Below are 18,586 nucleotides of genomic sequence, written 5' to 3' on the forward strand. Positions count from 1 at the left end.
TCATGGGACAAAAAGTTCTGAAAAGTGACAAAACATTTCATTTTGGCACCTTTAATCTAAATAAACAATTTCCACTTTCCCAAATTGAAATATTTCCTGTCAGTTCGTCAAACTGACCCCACGTGTTTTGTTTTGAACCAGGTCAACATTAAACTTCATTTCCCTCTGATGCCTCTGTTTTGCCTTATAGGCCGGGTTCCCTGACCAGACTGAAGCTCCAATCATGCACCTGCAGTCATCTGGCTACCATGCGGCAACTGTGCCACCAGTTAGAGGGAAGACTGCACTGTATAAAGGGAGATTTAGTCTGGCCAGGGACCCCAGCCCGTAGGAGAGAACTAGAGCCTGAATTCCCATGAGGCAAAGTGCCACAACAGGGAAATGAAGATTAATGTTGAACTGACTGGAAATGTAACATTTTGGGTCAGTTCTACAATCGGAAATATTCCCACCAGGGTTGAACACACCCCAAATGAAACATTTCATTTCTATTTTCCCAACACAACATTGAAAAAATTTAGCAAAATTGAAAGTTTCCCAGGGAAAGTTTTGATTTTGAGGAAACAGTATTTTCAGTTAAAGAAAAATTCTAATGGAAAATGTCTGGCCACTTCTAGGAATAACTAATTCACTGTTAACTAACTCACCTCACATCTCATCTCATTGCTTATTGATTCACTGCTACTGATTTAATTGGATTCCATTTATTATTTCACTGTTCACTTGTTTACTAACCATATTCTTCTGTCACTTGCCCATGGCTCTTATCACACCTTCTTGTGCATCACAGATCTGCCCTCTTCCTCCCCCAACCCTAAACTCCCCCCCACTGGCTCCATTTCCCCATTCTATTACCTTCACCCCTCCACAGATCCCACCAACTCTAACAGCTTCTCTTCTATCCTGATCTCTAGCCCCTTCCCATCCAGATCCGACATCCTATTCTGCCTCCTCTTGGTTTCTGGTAACAACTTCTCCAGTCCCCCTTCATTCCCACCGTCTCCACTTTCCACACCGATCCCCATCACCCCTTCTCATGCCACTATTCCTAACCTCATGTCCAGCCCCCTTCCTTCCCTCCTCCTCTTGCTCTCACTGCATCCGTAAAAAGATCACAAACATCCACAACCTTTTCATCACTCATTCACTCCAGCTCCTGTCTCTCACAGAGACCTGCATCCCTCTATCTGACATTGCCTCTGCAGCTGCTGTTTTAGAGGCCTCTCCTCCTCTCACAATCCCATCCCTGAATCATCCCTAAAGAAACAAGCTGAGTGTATTGGACTACTGTGCTCTCACATTTTCTTCTCCTTTGAGCTGCACTACAGCCTATTCTTCTCTCCTCTCCCCCTCTACGTTACTGTCAGCTACTGCTTACCCAGCTCCTCCTCCTCAGACTTTCTCTGTGATTTCAGGCAGCTCCTGGATCTCTCTCTTCCTCTTATCACAATCTTCCACATTCATCCCTGGAGACTTTACCACCCATGTTAATGGCCCATCTGACTAGAGCTTGAAGGGAAACAATTTTCCTCTTTGTTCATGAATGTTTGAGATTTTTATAAATTTTCCCAGACTAAACAGGAATGAAATGCTGAAATTTCAAAAATTTTCACAAATATTTTTGGATCAGGTAAATCGAAACATTTTTAGATCAGTTTTCATAATGTCTAAATGTTTAGTTATGATTTGCATATTGAAATGTAAAAAGGTCACTTGCTTTCAAAACAAAAAGTCATTTTGACCCCAAAACTTGAATTCTCCATTTCAAAAATATCAAAATGGGTCATTTCAACAATTTTGAAACTTTTTTCAAATTGTTTTAAAAAATTTTTTGCCAAAACCAATCTTTCACTCAGTTTGAGTTTTGACAAATTAGTATTTTCCAGTGAAAGAAGGATTTGTTAAAAAAACAGAAACAAGCTCAATTTCTAATCTCTTAGCTGCCTGTCACCTTGCCCTCCCCTCTGCACTGACCTACAGCCCTGGATCAGCTTTCCCCCTTCCCTAAAGGGAAGTTCACTCAATCTGGTCTTCAACAAGCATAGCTCACTTTTGCATATTGCTGTTGCTGAGTTCCCCCACTCTGGCCATCACCTGGTCACTTTCAGCATTGCCTATCAGGCTCCTCCTTCTTGCCACGTTGTCTGGTCCTTCCTTGACTACCAGTCCATCAATCTCAATGACCTGCTTAGCATCTCCTCTCTTTTTTCTTTCCCCCAGCAACATGGTGGTTGCTTCCTGCACCTTAGACTCTTTAGGCCCACTCTCCCACTGCAATGTCCAGTCTGCCAACCCCCAGTCCTGCCTCACCCCCAGCATGCCTACTCTCCTGCAGCAGAGCATCTCTGGTGGAACTCCTATAGCCAGGCTGACTTCCTCCACTCTGCTCCTTCAAATCAACCATTTCCTTAGCCAAGCAACTCTCCTTCTCCATCTGCAATCCCAGAAACCTTTTTGCCATCTTTGACTCACTGCTCAAAGCCTTATAGTCCTGTCTGCACAGGAAATTGCTGATTTGCATTTGGTGAATAGTTTCAGGGGGGCAAAAAAATCCAAATGTTTCATTTCATCCATTTTGAAATTAAAAATTGTGACTTCTCATTTCAAAATGACATTTTGCATAGAAATTTAGCTATATTTGTTTTAAAAAACCCACAAAAGGGTGAAAAAAAATGAAAAATGAAACTAAACCAAAAACTGAAATAAAATTATTTTGGGATGAATGAAACATTTCATCTGGACAAACAATTTTTTTTAATTTGATTTTGTTTAGTTTTCAGGTGTTTATTTTTGGTCACTGAACTGAAAAAAATCAATTATCTGCTTAACTCTACTTATCAATCTGTTAACTCCCACTGTTGCTCTGCCAAGGAAGGCAGCCTTCATCACTTGCTTCTCCCTTAAACATCTCTGCATGTTCCTCCCATGAGTAAGAAAAACTCCCAGTCAAAATCCATAAAACCATCATCTAATCCTCCTTCAAGTCCCTCCTCAAAACTCACCTTTTCCATAATTCATAGAGCAGCATGCAACCTGACAATGGTAAGGCAGCTCATGAGTTGTCATTACTGTCCTGTAATACGAGCTGCAGAGTGCCATTAAAGTGTGTGTGCAGGGAACACAGATTAGCCCCCTCCCCCACCTGACCCTTCTCTTCCCCTCTTTGGTGCCCCTCACCTACCAGCAGAATGGCCCATGAGCCCCTATACTAGGATTTTAAAAAATAATAAATTCCATGATTTCACCTATTTAAATCTGAAATTTCAGAGTATTGTAAGTGCAGGAATCCTGACCCAAAAAGGAGTTGGGAGGGGGCGTTGCAACATTATTCTACGAGGGGTGGTTGTACTGCTACCCTTACTTCTGTGCTGCTGCTGACGGCGGCAATGCCTTCAGAACTGGGCAGCTGGAGAGCAGTGGCTGTTGGTTGGGAGTCCAGCTCTGAGTGCAGAGCTGCTACCAGCAGCAGCGCAGAAGTAAGGATGGCATGGAGTGGTATTGCCACCCTTACTTCTGCACTGCTTCCTGAAGAGTTGGGCCCTGAGTCAGCAGCTGTCGCTCTCCGGTCACTCAGCTCTGAAGGCAGCAGAGCAGAAGTAAGGGTGGCATAGTATAGTATTGCCACCCTTACTTCTGTGCTACTGCTGGCGAGGCACTGACTTCAGAGCTGAGTGCCTGGCAAACAGCCACTGCTTTCTGGTCATCTGGCTGTGAAGGCAGCGCAGAAGTAAGGGTGGCAATATCATGACCTTCCTAAAATAACATTGCAATCTCCCTGCAACTCCCTTTTGGGTCAAGACCCCCAATTTGAGAAACGCTGGTCTCCCCCATGAAATCTGTATAGTATAGAGTAAAAGCACACAAAAGACCAGATTTCACTGTGGGAGACCAGATTACATGGTCCGTGAAGTGTTTTTCATGGCTGTGAATTTGGTAGGGCCCTGACCATAACTGTTAAATAACAAAAATAATATAAGACTGTTATAGGAGTCAGGTGAGTTTATAAAGTACAAAGGTGTGAGAGAACGGGACAACACGCACAAGAGATGAGGCAAGATAGCATGGGAAATAACAGCATGTGATCATGTAATTAAAGATTATATGATAAAGCATAAGGAAGAAGAGTTGAGATTGCATGAGCAGCCTTACGGTTAGCATTTCCTGCAATTTTGGATGCAAAATCTTAATTTTTGGTAGACTTTTTGTACACAATTATTCATAACATTGACATCAGTATCAATAGGTAGTACAGACAGTTACTGGGCAATAGCAAATAAAGGTGACTGCAACTAGCAACTCTATTGTGCAAGTTTTTTAATTAATAATACTTTGTGCTTCTCTGGCATCTTAGGTCCAAGGATTTCAAAGCTCTTTATAAAAATTAATGGATTAAACCTCACAATAGAATGGAGAGGGGGAACTGTTATTATCCCCATTTTACGTGAGTAAACTGCAACAAAGATTGAGTGACAGAATCCATGTCGGAGAGGGAAATAAATCAAGTCTCTCATTTCTTGATTTTCTGTTTTGACCTTTACACGATGTCACTCACTTTATAAACATGGCAGAGTAGGGCATGCTTAGCATCCAAGAAGCCCTGAATAACACGCGCCTTGTGGCAGAGGTGAGGGGACAGGAAGAGACAGAGTGTGAGTGAGAGCGCTGCTGGAATACCACACTCAGTGGGGAAAGGAGAGCAGAACTGTTCCACTTCAACACAAGGACAAGGGATAGAGACAATAATGCTCTTCTTGATCCTCTCCTGGCAACTAGAGCACTAGGAGAGGAAGAGAGAATGGAGTTATCCCTCCTAGCAGCCAAGAATCTGTTGAAGTATCACTGTAACCAGTGGTGCAAAGGCTTGTGGGTTCTCAGGGGAAAAATATGGGTGAATATGGTGATCTGTTTGGAGAGATGCTGAGCACCCCGGCTATAGGACACATTATAGATATTTTAAAGTAATCACTATGAACCCTTACCTGAGCATACAATGCTGGCATCACTCGAGTGTGAACATGTCTCATTAGGATGCAGTGCTCTGGGACAGTACACAAGGCGTGTTTCATTCCCCATGCAATGGATCTTCTCAGACCAGATTGACCCATATCCTTTGCTGAAGTGCGCTCCTCCTGGTGTGGATACAACTGTTCCACAGTCTAATTCTTTACAGATAACACTGGCAGCTTTGAGGTCTAAGTGTGAATCACAGACTGTGGTCCATGTGTCTCCATGTCTTATTTCAACTCGTCCTGAGCAGGCAGTGTTCCCTCCAATCAGCTGGGGCTCAAGGCGTCCTAAACCGTCAGTAAATCCATCAGTGTTAGTTACATTGACATCCCATAATCTCCCTCACTCTTGACTAAAATTAAGTTTACTTTCTTGTACCAGCACTAATATACTGTCAAACAGGCAGGAGATCTTTTATCTGTTATGGCATTTCCTGCTTTTCTGTGAAGGTACAGCTGTGTAAGTGGGTAGAATTCACTGCTGGGGGAGCAGCCATTGGCATTCTTAGCAGTGTGTATAACTTGTGCCTCTAGTTATACCCAATGTTGTCTAAGCATTTTCCATCCTAAAGCACTTTTTTCTGTTGCTTATAGCATTGTTAAACTACCACCTTTTGGCCTGAAATTTTCCAGGTCTCTCCTCTGTCAAATGTGAATCTTTTTAAAAGGTGAAGCAAGGTATTTAAAGCACTTTTGAGAAAGACAGCAGTGAAATAAGTACACTTTTGAGCTTGTTGAACAGTTCTAGCATCTCTGTGGAATAGGATAAAAACTTGAAATTTGGAAAGAAGATAGTTGTTATAAAGGATGATGATCCACTCTGATTTCACTGAATTATAAAGCCATGGAAATGTATTTTGCTCATGTGCACTAATATGTTAGTAATGGTAAAGATGTTTTTGATAATGATCTCCAATATTTTATCATCACTGTATCTGCATATGTAACAACATGGAACTGTACTAATAATTTTTTTAAACTCCATCTAATTCAATGTACTGATGCATTTAGAATGAGGCAGGGCTCTGAAGGAATCCTTGCTCCATTGACAGAAATTTATTCCAGCAAACCATGTTAAATGAATTCTTTCTTTTCAAGAGTCCTCTGTGGTTGGACCATAAGGGACAAAGGGACCTCGCTTCTCCACAGAGATCACTTATGATACCCCCCTGCAGCAGTTGTGAGTTAGCGCTGTCACACTTACTCTTCAACTGGGTCAAGCCCATTGCCTCTGATGCTGCTGCCCTAAAGCTCTTTGGGGAGGGGCAGGTGTTAGAATGGAGGGGGCCTCCAGCCTGCCATTGCTCCTCCACTTACTGGAGCAGAGGGCCCTGTGGACCAGACCCCAGCCTACCTGAAGAGAGGGAGTCAGGAATGAGGGAGGTTCTGGCCAGCCTGCTGCCTCAGTGGCAATGGCAAGAGCCCACTATCTCTTCAGAAAGCTCTTGCATACTTGGCTTTTTCTACTACCACCACACACAGAGAGTGGTACTGCTTCAGAGGCAGATGAGCCTAGGCTCCTCTATTATGTTAATCCAGCCCTAGTAAGGAGGGAACCCCTGAGGGGAACAGCAGGGCAGCAAAGGGCAATTGCTCAGTGCTTCCTCTCTGTCTGTGTGAGCAGCAGCTGAGCTCTTCCTTGCTAGTTACATCTCAGAGAACCAACTCTGAGGAAGTGTTCAGTTACGTGTTCACACCGACAGAGGAACTCTGAGCTCTCCAGGGTCCAAGGCTCCTATGGAACCTGCAAATGGACTGTTTTACTTGTGTATGCCCAATGTGAGCCAAGTGGCTTAAACTTCAGCCAATCAAATGCAGGACTAAATATCTGATCCAGATAAAGGAGGATGATTTGACTCCATTCTTCTTTCCCTGCATTTCTACTTTTCCTCCGCTTTCTACTGTTTCATCTGTCTTCCACTCTCCCTTGCCCTTGGTACTCTCCTCTTTCATACTACCTTCCTTCCTGATGTGTCCATCAAATTCACTCCTTGGGGCAGGGAGTAGTCTGATATTATAATTTCTACAAAGGAGTCCTCATCTATATTGCTCTGTGCTCTGAAGAGAGATGAAGACCATGTGTGGGGTAGGGGGAGAGAAAATGAGACCTCTAGGGCAGGGAGAGGGAGGAACTTGAAGAGAGAGAGAGAGATCCCATACACAAGAACAGGAGAAGAGGGAAAACAGAATAGAGAGGCACAAATTAGAACACCTAGGGGAAAGAGCTGCTCAAAATGTTTATGATGAGACAGATTTCCATCTGAAAAAACTGGTTTTAACAAAATCAAGACTTTATTTAGAAATAGACTGATTTTGTCAAAATTTTAGATGAAAAGTTATCAAAAAGATTTGATATGGTCAAAACATTTCATTTAAGCCATGTCAAAACATTTAACTTAAACTCATTATTTTATGTATAATACATACTAGTTGAGCAGATAAAGTTGAAACAAAAATGTTTCCATAAGGTTGAAATTAAATTTCAGCATTCCTATTACACAGACATTTTGAAATTCTTAAGTGTTGTTCCAAATCAGAATTATTTATGATTTATTATTATTATTATTACTTTTGTAATTTGCCTTGCAATAGGAATTCCAGGTTTTGACATGCTTAAGGAAGGAGAGCAGGTAGGGGATGTATAGTACCAGGTAGACATCTGTTGAAGAAGGTATGGATGGGGATTCCAATGGGAGGGAGAATAAAAGGGGAAAGGAGAGGGGGGACACTATTAAGGGGATAGAGGGAAGTCCTACTTTCTTATAATCTTCCTCCAGTTCCCATCAAAGGAGTTTAATGGGAAATGGGGGAAATCTGATCCTGCAGCTACAAATGTGTGAGGGTAGGGAGAGGGCCATTAGCTGTCTCTTCCCTTTCCCCATCTCCCCACAATCATGTGGTTGCCTTTTAGCCTGTCTCTGCTCTCTGTTTCTAGGAATCAGCCACAGTGCCCTGTACAGCAGGCAGCACTGGACTTGGCTAAGTGTACTGCACTACAAAGATGTTCAGCCCTGCAGAGCAGAGAAGTTTGCAGACAGATCAGGATCTTCTCCCTGTGAGGACCCCCAGGTCCATGGTTCAGCCTCCTGCAGCTGGGCTAAACACTTCTCTGCCACCATTAAAAGGAAAATGAAAGACATGACATCAAAACTATGAAGACTGGGATAATGAAAACCCTTCAGAGACAGGAATACTCATTTGATAGGAGTCACCCAAGGGTTTTATACTATCCAGCAAGATGCATGATAATTACTGCATTTACTCTAGTTTTTATCCATTTCTCATTGAGGTCACAGGTCCATGACACCTCTGGATTCAAGCCTTTTTCTCTTGAAGGATTTGCTTTTAGGACTATATTGGCCAATTCTTTACCTGAACAGGTCACTCCAGCATCCTCTCTATGGTCGCAGTCATGATCACCCCAACTGTTGTGTTCGCATGCCCAGACAGCAGACTCATTACCACGACAGACAGTGTTATCCAGCCATATCTGTCCAGATCCTTCTCCAAAATGAGCATACAAATGGGCACTGAGAGCAACTCCACATCCCAACTGCTTACAGACAACCCCAGCAGCTGCCATACCCCAGCCATCATCACACACTGTCCCCCACTGCTCCTGGTGTTTAACCTCCACTCTCCCGGCACAGGGGCTGCTTCCATTCACCAGCCTCAGCTCATCAGCACCTACAATGAGAGACAGAACAGAATTACAAGGAGCACTGAGTTCCACCTCCATTGCTATTGTAAGTAGAGTCAGGATGAGCTCTACCCTGACATCTGGTGGTGAATTATGGGGATCGTGGAAAGGAATTTTAGGTATTTGCACTGGCACACCCAGCCCACCTAGCATAGCCCACGGCAGCCTGGGATGGTTATTTTGACAGCTCTGGGATCCCCAATTTCTTTGTTATTGGGGCAGGAGGAATAAAGTGTTGTCACCCTGATTATGTGAATGAGGAACTATGAGACTGCTTTATGACAGATCAATTAAGTAGCACTTGCTAGAAAAGGGACATGGGTATCAAAACCCAGTGAATTGAGAGAGATTGGGGACTGGTGTGTGTACCTGATGGTATGGGCCCCTTTTGAGGGCCTGGAACACCAATTGCACAGTCTCCTCTCTCCACTGTTGAAGAGCAGAGCTAATTTTGATTCCATTAGGAGTCCATCTAGAGGCTGCTGAGCTGAATTCATGCTGGGCCAATAGTGCACCAGCACCAGGGCTCCCCTACTACAAGCTGAAATCACTAAGAGCCAAAATCACTAAAAGAGCTAAACTTACTGAGCTGAGATCACTGAGTGCTGTGTTAACTAGTAGGGGAGCCTGAAGATCTATTGCTAAGCAGCTGGCAGAGCGGAGCAGTTTGCAGCACGTTGGAGCAGCCCATGGAACAGTGAGAGGAGTGGAGCGGTTTGCGGGGATGGCTGGAGTGGCTCATGGGATGGCTGGAGGAGTGGCGCAGCTGGTGTATTGGAGCTGGTTGTGGTGAAGGCTGCAGCAGAACTCCGTGGAGAGGCAGAGCAGTTGGTCCTGGTCCACGTAAGGTGCTCCTTAACACCCTGTGTGTGCCCCCCCCATTTCCACCCAGGCTGGGGGGGGGTAAAACTCTGCAGATAAACTTTTGAACTGTGGGGTGGCACTGACCAGAGACTTTCGGGTCGTTGGACTTTGGGGTGATTGGACTCAAGACCCTAACGGGGAAAGGACATTGCCAAACGTACTTGGAGGTGGGTTTTTGCCTGTGGTTTGTGTTATAATACTGTTTGTGGTGTTTCTCCAATGTGAAGCCGCATTGTTTCCCTCCTTTATTAAAAGGATTTTGCTACACTCAGACTCTGTGCTTGCGAGTGGGGAAGTATTGCCTCCTAGAGGCGCCCGGGGGGTGGTATGTAATTGTGCTAGGTCACTGGGTGGGGGCTAGAGCCGGTTTTGCATTGTGTTATTGAAATGGAACCCCTGGATACTGAACCCATCCCTTGTTGCTGCCAACTCAGAGGGGCAGAAGGGTTACACTATTACCAGGAGAGTCAGTGCCCAGCAGCAGAGGATCTGCATTGAGAGCAACGACTGGACAGTCTCAAAGTAGCCCAATCACACAATATTATCTTGAGTCTCACAAACCTATGTGCTTTTATTTTTTTTAAAGCTGCCATGTTCCCAGGAAAATCTGGGGCCCTCTCATGGTTTTTGCTTTTATGAAAAAAAGGCCACTATCTCCTATTTTCCTCAGCAGGACAGAAGCCACCAGCTGATCTCAGCCAAGATGCCTGCCACTTCCCTATCACCTCTGCATGTAGACACAAGGCTGTTCCCAATGAGATGGAAATCAGAATGTCTGCAGTGAGGATGGGAATCCCCTTATCCAGCAGAGGTGATCCAGGCAAGAGATGGCTATGCCACACTGAATGTGGCTAATAGGAAATTCAAGAGATGATAAGAGGAGGGGAAGTGGCTTGGACAGGCACAAAAACATAAATCATTTAGGGACTATAACAAGGATTGGCTGCATCTTGACTGCCCCATAGTGGCCAGAGGTCAGTCTGCTGTATCTTGCTTCTGTTCCCCTCTTCAGAGTCCCTTAATAACTCAGTCCAAAGGTAATTAAAACATTTGCCTTCTAGGGTCTTTACATACTAGTCCTCTGGGCCTCAACCCCAGTTCAGTCTCTCCCACTGCTTAGGTAGGGAGTTCCTAGACCTTTTCCCCAAAGCTGGGGAAGTGTCTCAGCTCCTTCTATCCCCTCGTCATAACATTTTTTCCCAGAGCTGGACCTTAGCGTCCAAAATATGGGTGTTAGCATGAAAACCTCCAAGCTTAGTTACCAGCTTGGACCTGGTAAAGCTGCCACCAGCCAGGAATTATACAGTGCCTAGCTCACTGTGGTCTCCCCAAAACCTTCCCTGGGGGACCCCCAGACTCAGATGCCTTGAGTCATACAACAAAGGGAAATAACCCCCTCCCCTTGTTTCCTGGTTACTTCCTCCCAGGCTCCCCTCCCTGGACGACCCTAGGAGATTCCCTGCTTCCAGTCCTGGAAACACAAGTACCGAGAGAGCTAATCTCTCTCCCCCCCTCACCCAGAGGGTATGCAAAGTCAGGCTTAGTAAATCTAACACAAAGAGATTTTCCCCCAAACTTCTTCCTCCCACCAATTCCCTGGTGAGCTGCAGACTCTATTCCCTGGAGTCCCCACTAAAGAAAAATTCCAACAGGTCTTAAAAAGAAAGCTTTATATAAAAAAAAGAAAGAAAAAGACATTAAAAATAGTCTCTGTAATAAGATGACACTATACAGGGTCAATTGCTTAAAGGAAAAAAAATGAATAAACAGCCTTATCCATAAAGAATACAATTTAACACATTCCAGCAACTACACACATGTAAATACAAAAAAACAATATAAACTTATTGTCTTACTATCCTTGTACTTACAACTTGGAAACAGAAGATTAGAAAGCCAGGAGACAAAAAGATCACTCTCAGAGCCGACAGGGCACAGACACAAGACAAAGAACAACGAACTCACACCCAAAACTTCCCTCCACCCAGATTTGAAAAAATCTTGTTTCCTGATTGGTCCTCTGGTCAGGTGTTTCAGGTTACTCCTTTCCAGGTGAAAGAGACATTAATCCTTAGCTATCTGTTTATGACACGCCCCCCAAATTGCAGACAGTGGGGAACCTCACTGGCGGCGATTTCCTCCTAGAACTTTAAAATAAACAGATTAATACAACACATGCACATTTACATATACCACTAAGTATATAACTAACAGACTTTTACATTTTAAGAACACTTTTTAACTACTGGATTCTGGGAAACTCTCATGGGAGAGAGCATCAGCTACTTTGTTAGAAGTTCCTGAGATGTGCTGAATTTCAAAATCAAAATCTTGGAGAGCTAAACTCCAACGAAGTTTCTTGTTGTTCCCCTTGGCAGTATGAAGCCATTTTAGCACAGCATGATCAGTTTGTAGCTGGAGCCGCCGTCCCCAAACATATGGGCGTAGCTTTTCCAGGGCTTACACAATGGCATAGCATTTCTTTTCACTGACTGACCAGTGACTTTCCCTCTCAGACAGTTTCTTGCTGAGAAACATGACAGGATGGAAGTTGTGATCTGTTGCTTCCTGCATGAGAACTGCTCCTATACCACGCTCAGATGCATCCGTGGTTACTAGGAATGGCTTGTCAAAGTCCGGGGCCCTGAGCACAGAGTTAGACATGAGCGTTGTCTTAAGTTGGGTAAAGGCCTTTTGACACTCATCAGTCCACTTAACTGCATTTGGCTGGGTCTTTTTGGTCAGGTCGGTCAGTGGGGCAGCAATTTGGCTGTAGTGTGGTACAAATTGCCTGTAGTACCGGGCCAAGCCTAAGAAGGATTGAACCTGTTTCTTTGACTTTGGGACAGGCCACTTTTGGATAGCATTCACCTTGGCCTGTAGGGGGTTTATGGTTCCTCGACCCACCTGGTGCCCCAGGTAAGTCACTCTGTTTTGGCCTATTTGACACTTTTTGGCCTTAACAGTTAGTCTGGCCTGCCTGATGCGCTCAAAGACCTTTTCCCGGTGTAGTAGGTGTTCGGGCCAGGAGTCTGAAAAAATGGCCACATCTTCGAGTTAGGCAACTGCATATTCTCCCAGTCCTGCTAGTAGACCATCTACCAGCCTCTGGAAGGTGGCGGGTGCATTTCGAAGGCCGAAAGGAAGGACATTGAATTCATACACCCCCACATGGGTGACGAATGCTGACCTTTCCTTGGCAGGTTTATCTAGCGGTACTTGCCAGTACCCCTTGGTTAAGTCTATTGTAGAGATGAACTGGGCACGTCCCAACTTCTCCAATAGCTCATCGGTGCATGGCATTGGATAGTTGTCCGGACGAGTTACCGCATTTAGCTTACGGTAGTCCACGCAAAAGCGTATTTCCCCATCTGGTTTGGGTACCAGAACCACTGGAGATGCCCATGCACTGGTAGATGAGCGGATTATACCCATCTGTAGCATGTTCTGGATGTCCCGTTCTATAGCAGCTTGGGCATGAGGAGACACCCGGTAGGGTGGGGTTCTAATGGGGTGAGCATTACCTGTGTCAATGGAGTGGTATGCCCGTTCAGTCCGTCCTGGGGTGGCTGAGAACAATGGGGTGAAGCTAGTGCACAGCTCCTTGATTTGTCGCAGCTGCAGATGTTCCAGGGTGGTTTAGAGGTTCGCCTCTTCCCCGCCACCGTCTTTTTTCCCTTTGTAGTAGACACCTTCAGGCCACTCAGCGTCATCTCCTCCCTGGACTGTAAACTGACAAACCTGTAAGTCTCTGGAATAGAAAGGCTTGAGAGAATTAACATGGTACACTCTGGGCTTTAGTGAGGAATTGGGAAATGCTATGAGGTAGTTCCCAGTTCCCAGGCGCTCTTGGACCGTGAATGGCCCTTCCCATGATGCTTCCATCTTATGGGCCTTTTGCGCCTTCAAGACCATAACCTGGTCTCCTACCTTGAAGGAACGTTCTCTGGTGTGTTTGTCATACCAGGCCTTTTGCTCTTCCTGAGCATCCTTTAGGTTTTCTTTAGCAAGGGCTAAAGAGTGTCGGAGGGTGCTTTGTAGGTTGCTTACATAGTCCAGAATGTTAGTTCCTGGAGAAGGCGTAAACCCCTCCCATTGCTGCTTCACCAACTGTAATGGCCCCTTAACCTCGTGGCCATACACAAGTTCAAATGGTGAAAACCCTAAACTGGGATGTGGTACAGCCCTGTAGGCAAACAGCAACTGCTGCAACACTAGGTCCCAATTACTGGAGTGTTGGTTGACAAATTTACGTATCATGGCCCCCAAAGTTCCATTAAACCTTTCCACCAGGCCATTGGTTTGATGGTGGTATGGGGTAGCAACCAAGTGGTTCATCCCATGAGTTTCCCACAGTTTTTGAATGGTCCCTGCCAGGAAATTAGATCCTGAATCTGTAAGGATGTCGGAGGGCCAACCTACCCTGGCAAAAATGTCTGTTAGGGCCTGACACACAGCATTAGCCCTGGTGTTGCCTAGAGCTACTGCTTCCGGCCATCGGGTAGCAAAGTCCACTAAAGTCAGTACGTACTGCTTTCCTCTAGGTGTCTTTTTTGGGAAAGGACCCAGAATATCCACAGCTACTCGCTGAAATGGGACCTCAATTATGGGGAGTGGCTGGAGAGGGGCCTTGACCTGGTCTTGGGGTTTTCCCACTCTTTGGCATACCTCACAAGACCGGACGTACTTGGCAACATCCTTGCCCATCCCCTCCCAGTGGAAGGACTTCCCCAACTGGTCCTTGGTTCTGTTCACCCCAGCATGGCCACTGGGATGATCATGGGCTAAGCTTAAGAGCTTCCCCCGGTACTTAGTTGGAACCACCAACTGTTTTTGCGGCTGCCATTCTTCTCGGTGTCCACCAGAAAGAATCTCCTTGTATAAAAGTCCTTGGTCTATAACAAACTGGGATCAATTAGAAGAGCTGAGAGGCGGTGGGGTGCTCCGTGCCGCCGCCCACGCTTTCTGAAGGCTGTCATCTGCTTCCTGCTCAGTTTGGAACTGTTGCCTTGAGGCTGGGGTCACCAGATTTTCCTCAGACTGTGGACTTGGGCTTGGTCCCTCTGGAAGCGATGTAGATGATGGGGTTGTTTCCGTTGCTGGTGAACTGCTCTCCGCTGGTGCACCTGAGAGTATTTCAGGCTCTGACTGAGCCTTTTGGGTATGGCTTTCTGTTGCTTCTGCCAGTTCTGGCTCGCTGGCGCCCTCTGGCATTGAGGTTTTAGATGTGGTTGCACTTGCTGGTGTTGATTGCTGTTCCAGTTCCGGGCCTGGGACTGGAGGTGCTGTGGCTGTTTCAGTGGTTGGCATGGAATCTGGGTCCACTACCTCTGTCTGGGTCTCTGGTAACACAGACAGAGCGTCTGTGGATGGCTCAGGAACAGGAATGGGTTTGGAAGCTTGCCTGGTTTGGCTGCGTGTAATCATTCCCACTCTCTTGGCCCGCTTCACCTGGTTGCCCAAGTCTTCCCCCAGTAGCATGGGGATGGAATAATTGTCATAGACTGCAAAAGTCCACATTCCTGACCAGCCTTTGTACTGGACAGGCAGTTTAGCTGTAGGCAAGTCTACAGCTTGTGACATGAAGGGGTAAATTGTCACTTGGGCCTTTGGGTTGATGAATTTGGGGTCTACGAAGGATTGGTGGATAGCTGACACTTGTGCCCCCGTGTCTCTCCACGCAGTAACTTTCTTTCCACCCACTCTCAAAATTTCCCGTCGCTCCAAGGGTATTTGAGAGGCATCTGGGCCTGGAGATCTTTTGGGTGATGGTGATGTAATGAACTGCACTCGGTTGGCGGTCTTTGGGCAGTTGGCCTTGATATGTCCCAGTTCATTACACTTAAAGCATATTCCAGCTGACTGGTCACTGGGTCGAGGTGAGTTACTGGAAACTGGTGAGGTGGAAGAATAGGGTATCTGTGGCTTTCCTTGGGTTGTAGGTGGGGTCTTTGGCTGCCCTCGGTTGTAGGGTTTATTGTCGGTGTGCCCTCTGGGGTATTCGTTCCGCCTGACAATAGCTTTCTTGCTTTCTGCACTTCCATCCATCTGGCTCCAATCTCCCCCGCCTCGGTGAGATTTTTGTGTTTTCCATCTTGTATGTACCGTGTTACGTCCTCAGGAACACCATCCAAGAACTGTTCCATTTGTATGAGGAGGTGTAGTTCGTCTATGGATTTAACAATGGTTCCTGATATCCAGGCCTCACAATTCTTTCCAACGTAGTAGGCATGTTTGGGAAATGACACATCTGGTTTCCACTTTTGGGTTCTGAAATGCCGACGGGCATGATCCGGGGTTATCCCCATTCTGTATCTGGCCTTGGTTTGAAAAAGTTTATAGTCGTTCATTTTCTCCTTAGGCGTTTCAGCTGCCACCTCTGCTAAAGGTCCACTGAGCCGTGGCCTCAATTCTACCATGTACTGGTCTTCAGAAATGCTGTACCCAAGACAGGCTCTTTCAAAATTTTTCAAGAAGGCCTCGGTGTCATCACCTGTCTTGTAGGTGGGAAATTTCCTGTGCTGTGGAACAAGTATTCGCGAAGGCTTGTTAGGATTGGCTGTGTTTTGTTGCTTAGCCTTTTCTAATTCCAGGGCCTGCCGGTGGATTTCCCTCAGGAGTTCCAACTCTCTCCTGTGGGTAGCCTCTTTTTCTCTTTCCCTCAGCTCCATCTCCTGTAGTTTTTTTTTCCATATCTGGCCAGTGCTCTGCGTCTTTGATTTGTGCCTCTGGCTCCATTTTTGCCTTAGAAGTCATGGTTCCGGTTTTCTTGTGTTGGGGTGCCCTCCAGTGTTTTTTGTCTGAACTGCTGGCTCTGTTGTCTCCTGGGGTCTGCCTAGTAACAGTGCCTTTTTCCCTTTCTTCCTCTAGCTAATCTTTTAAATGTAAAGTAAACCAGAAAAACCACTTTATTTGCATGTGTATTGTGCTGGGTATTTGACTCACAATCGGAGTGCTATTGTCTGACAAAAGACCCTTAATAGTTCCTTAATGGTCCTTGCTTAATATGCAAGCTACTGCCAGGAGAGAATAGAAAAAAAAAATTCTCTCTGGTTCCTTTTAAAACCAAACCCTCTCTGCTTAAAAGCCCCTAGCAGAGAAAAGAAAAATATAATATTCCTACTGGCTTCTGGATTCTATCTTTCCCACAATGCTGCACACCATGTCATAACATTTTTTCCCAGATCTGGACCTTAGCGTCCAAAATATGGGTGTTAGCGTGAAAACCTCCAAGCTTAGTTACCAGCTTGGACCTGGTAAAGCTGCCACCAGCCAGGAATTATACAGTGAGCTAGGCACTGTATAATTCCTGGCTGGTGGCAGCTTTACCAGGTCCAAGCTGGTAACTAAGCTTGGAGGTTTTCACGCTAACACCCATATTTTGGACGCTAAGGTCCAGATCTGGGAAAAAATGTTATGACACCCCCTTCCCAACTCAAGGAGGAGTTTGGCCCTGCAGGCCCCAACCCTCATTCACCTTATGATCTGCTTAATGTAATCCATTAGCAATCTCCCAGGAGAAGAAGGAATCCATCTATGTCTTATTCTCTGCACACAGATCAGTTGGAAGGCAAGAGTGGTGGAGACATGGGAAGCCCCAATTTACCCAAATACCTTCACAAATCCTTTTCTCTTGACTGCACAATTGTATTATCAAACAAGCAACAAGTCTAAGGCTTCAAGCCTTTCATTTAACCATTATATTAACAAAATAACAGCATGAACCGGATTAAGAGATTCCTTGAAACATGGTGGCTTTCCCTTTAAGGGCTGGCAGTCTGGGGCCAGCCAATCCTGATTAGTGAGGGAGCCACCCATGCTGCCTTAACAGCCTTGATGGGGCCTGATGGAAGGCTGCTGATTCCCCAATAAAGTGCAGAAGGAAGCTGGAGATAGTGGGAGGAAGCTCAATAAGCTGTGGCAGAGACTGAGAAAAGAATCCTGCAGGGAAGACCCTGGGATCAGGGGAGTTACCTGACTAGGAGGATTGGGAGTAGCCTGCTAAGACAGAAGGAGAAGTCAGAACCCAGGCTGAATTCCAATCAAGTAAAGCCTGGGAGTAGCTGTTGAATTTGGACCTAGCACTCAGAAGGAGGAGAGAGATATTGAAGGGCCAAACTTCTGCTTAGAGAGGGAGACTTACATGGGGGAAAAAGTATATTTGAAGATCCAAAGGTGCCTTTAGATGATTATGCTATTACATATAAAACATAGTATATGAACTGTGCAATTTCAGACAGAGAATACAAATGGCTGTCAAATCCATCTACCCCTATGTAAATGTATTGAGGGAATTAGCTAAGTCTTGTCATTTTTGACATATTTGAATCAGATGTAATTAGAGATCAACTCACTGGGAAGTGTGCTCGCAAAACACTAGAGGAAAAATTCTAGCAACAGTTGAGTTTAAATATAGAAAATGATAGCGGCAATGGCAGGACTGTCTGAGTCAGTGCAGGCAGAATCTAGAATTCTTTCTACTGTGTCTGCAGATCAAAGCATTTACACAGTGCAGGCTCACAGCTAACAGTTGTTTTAACAAATAAAATAAATATTCAGCATATGTATAAAATGCACAGTAAATGATAATGGTATTTGTTAGCATTGTGGCCAATCTATGCATTCACAAGATAAATGTGGGAAAAGGAGCGCTAAATGCAGTAAAAACAAAATATATTGGGACACCAGGCTAAAACTTGCAGAAAGGAAGAAAATGAAGAAACTCCTAAGTAAAAGAGCCCAAGATTTATATGGGAAAGTGTGAGCTCTCTTGCAGCATTGACTCAGAGGCAGAGGAGCTTATTTTATAAGCTCAGATGTAGGCAGGTGTGACAGAATGTACCCCAGTGTCCACACCCTACATACTGTTGTTATAATCTCTGTACAAAATATGTCTCGTAAGGTATCATCTGAAAATTCATAATTTGCTGGTCAATATTTCCTGGTAAAATGTGCGGGTCAATAGTGTATGTGAAGTTATAAGATTCCATTGTATGGTGATCTTAACATATGTTCC

General features: G+C 45.2%; 2 protein-coding genes across 2 annotated transcripts in view; both read right to left on the reverse strand.

Moving 5' to 3' along the window:
- LOC115636912 (antigen WC1.1-like) overlaps positions 1-18,586 on the reverse strand; it is a 710,101-nt gene that overhangs the window by 35,786 nt on the left and 655,729 nt on the right. The gene's annotated exons all lie outside the window — the stretch shown is intronic.
- LOC115636921 (scavenger receptor cysteine-rich type 1 protein M130-like) overlaps positions 1-18,586 on the reverse strand; it is a 53,045-nt gene that overhangs the window by 18,464 nt on the left and 15,995 nt on the right. Inside the window, exons 2-3 of the mRNA XM_030537643.1 lie at positions 8,379-8,693; positions 4,980-5,294 (exon numbers count right to left, since the gene is read on the reverse strand). Coding sequence (XP_030393503.1) covers positions 4,980-5,294; positions 8,379-8,693 — 630 coding nt within the window. The remainder of the gene's footprint in view (positions 1-4,979; positions 5,295-8,378; positions 8,694-18,586) is intronic.

This window comes from Gopherus evgoodei, chromosome 1, assembly GCF_007399415.2.
Source record: "Gopherus evgoodei ecotype Sinaloan lineage chromosome 1, rGopEvg1_v1.p, whole genome shotgun sequence".
NCBI classification, from domain to species: domain Eukaryota; kingdom Metazoa; phylum Chordata; order Testudines; family Testudinidae; genus Gopherus; species Gopherus evgoodei.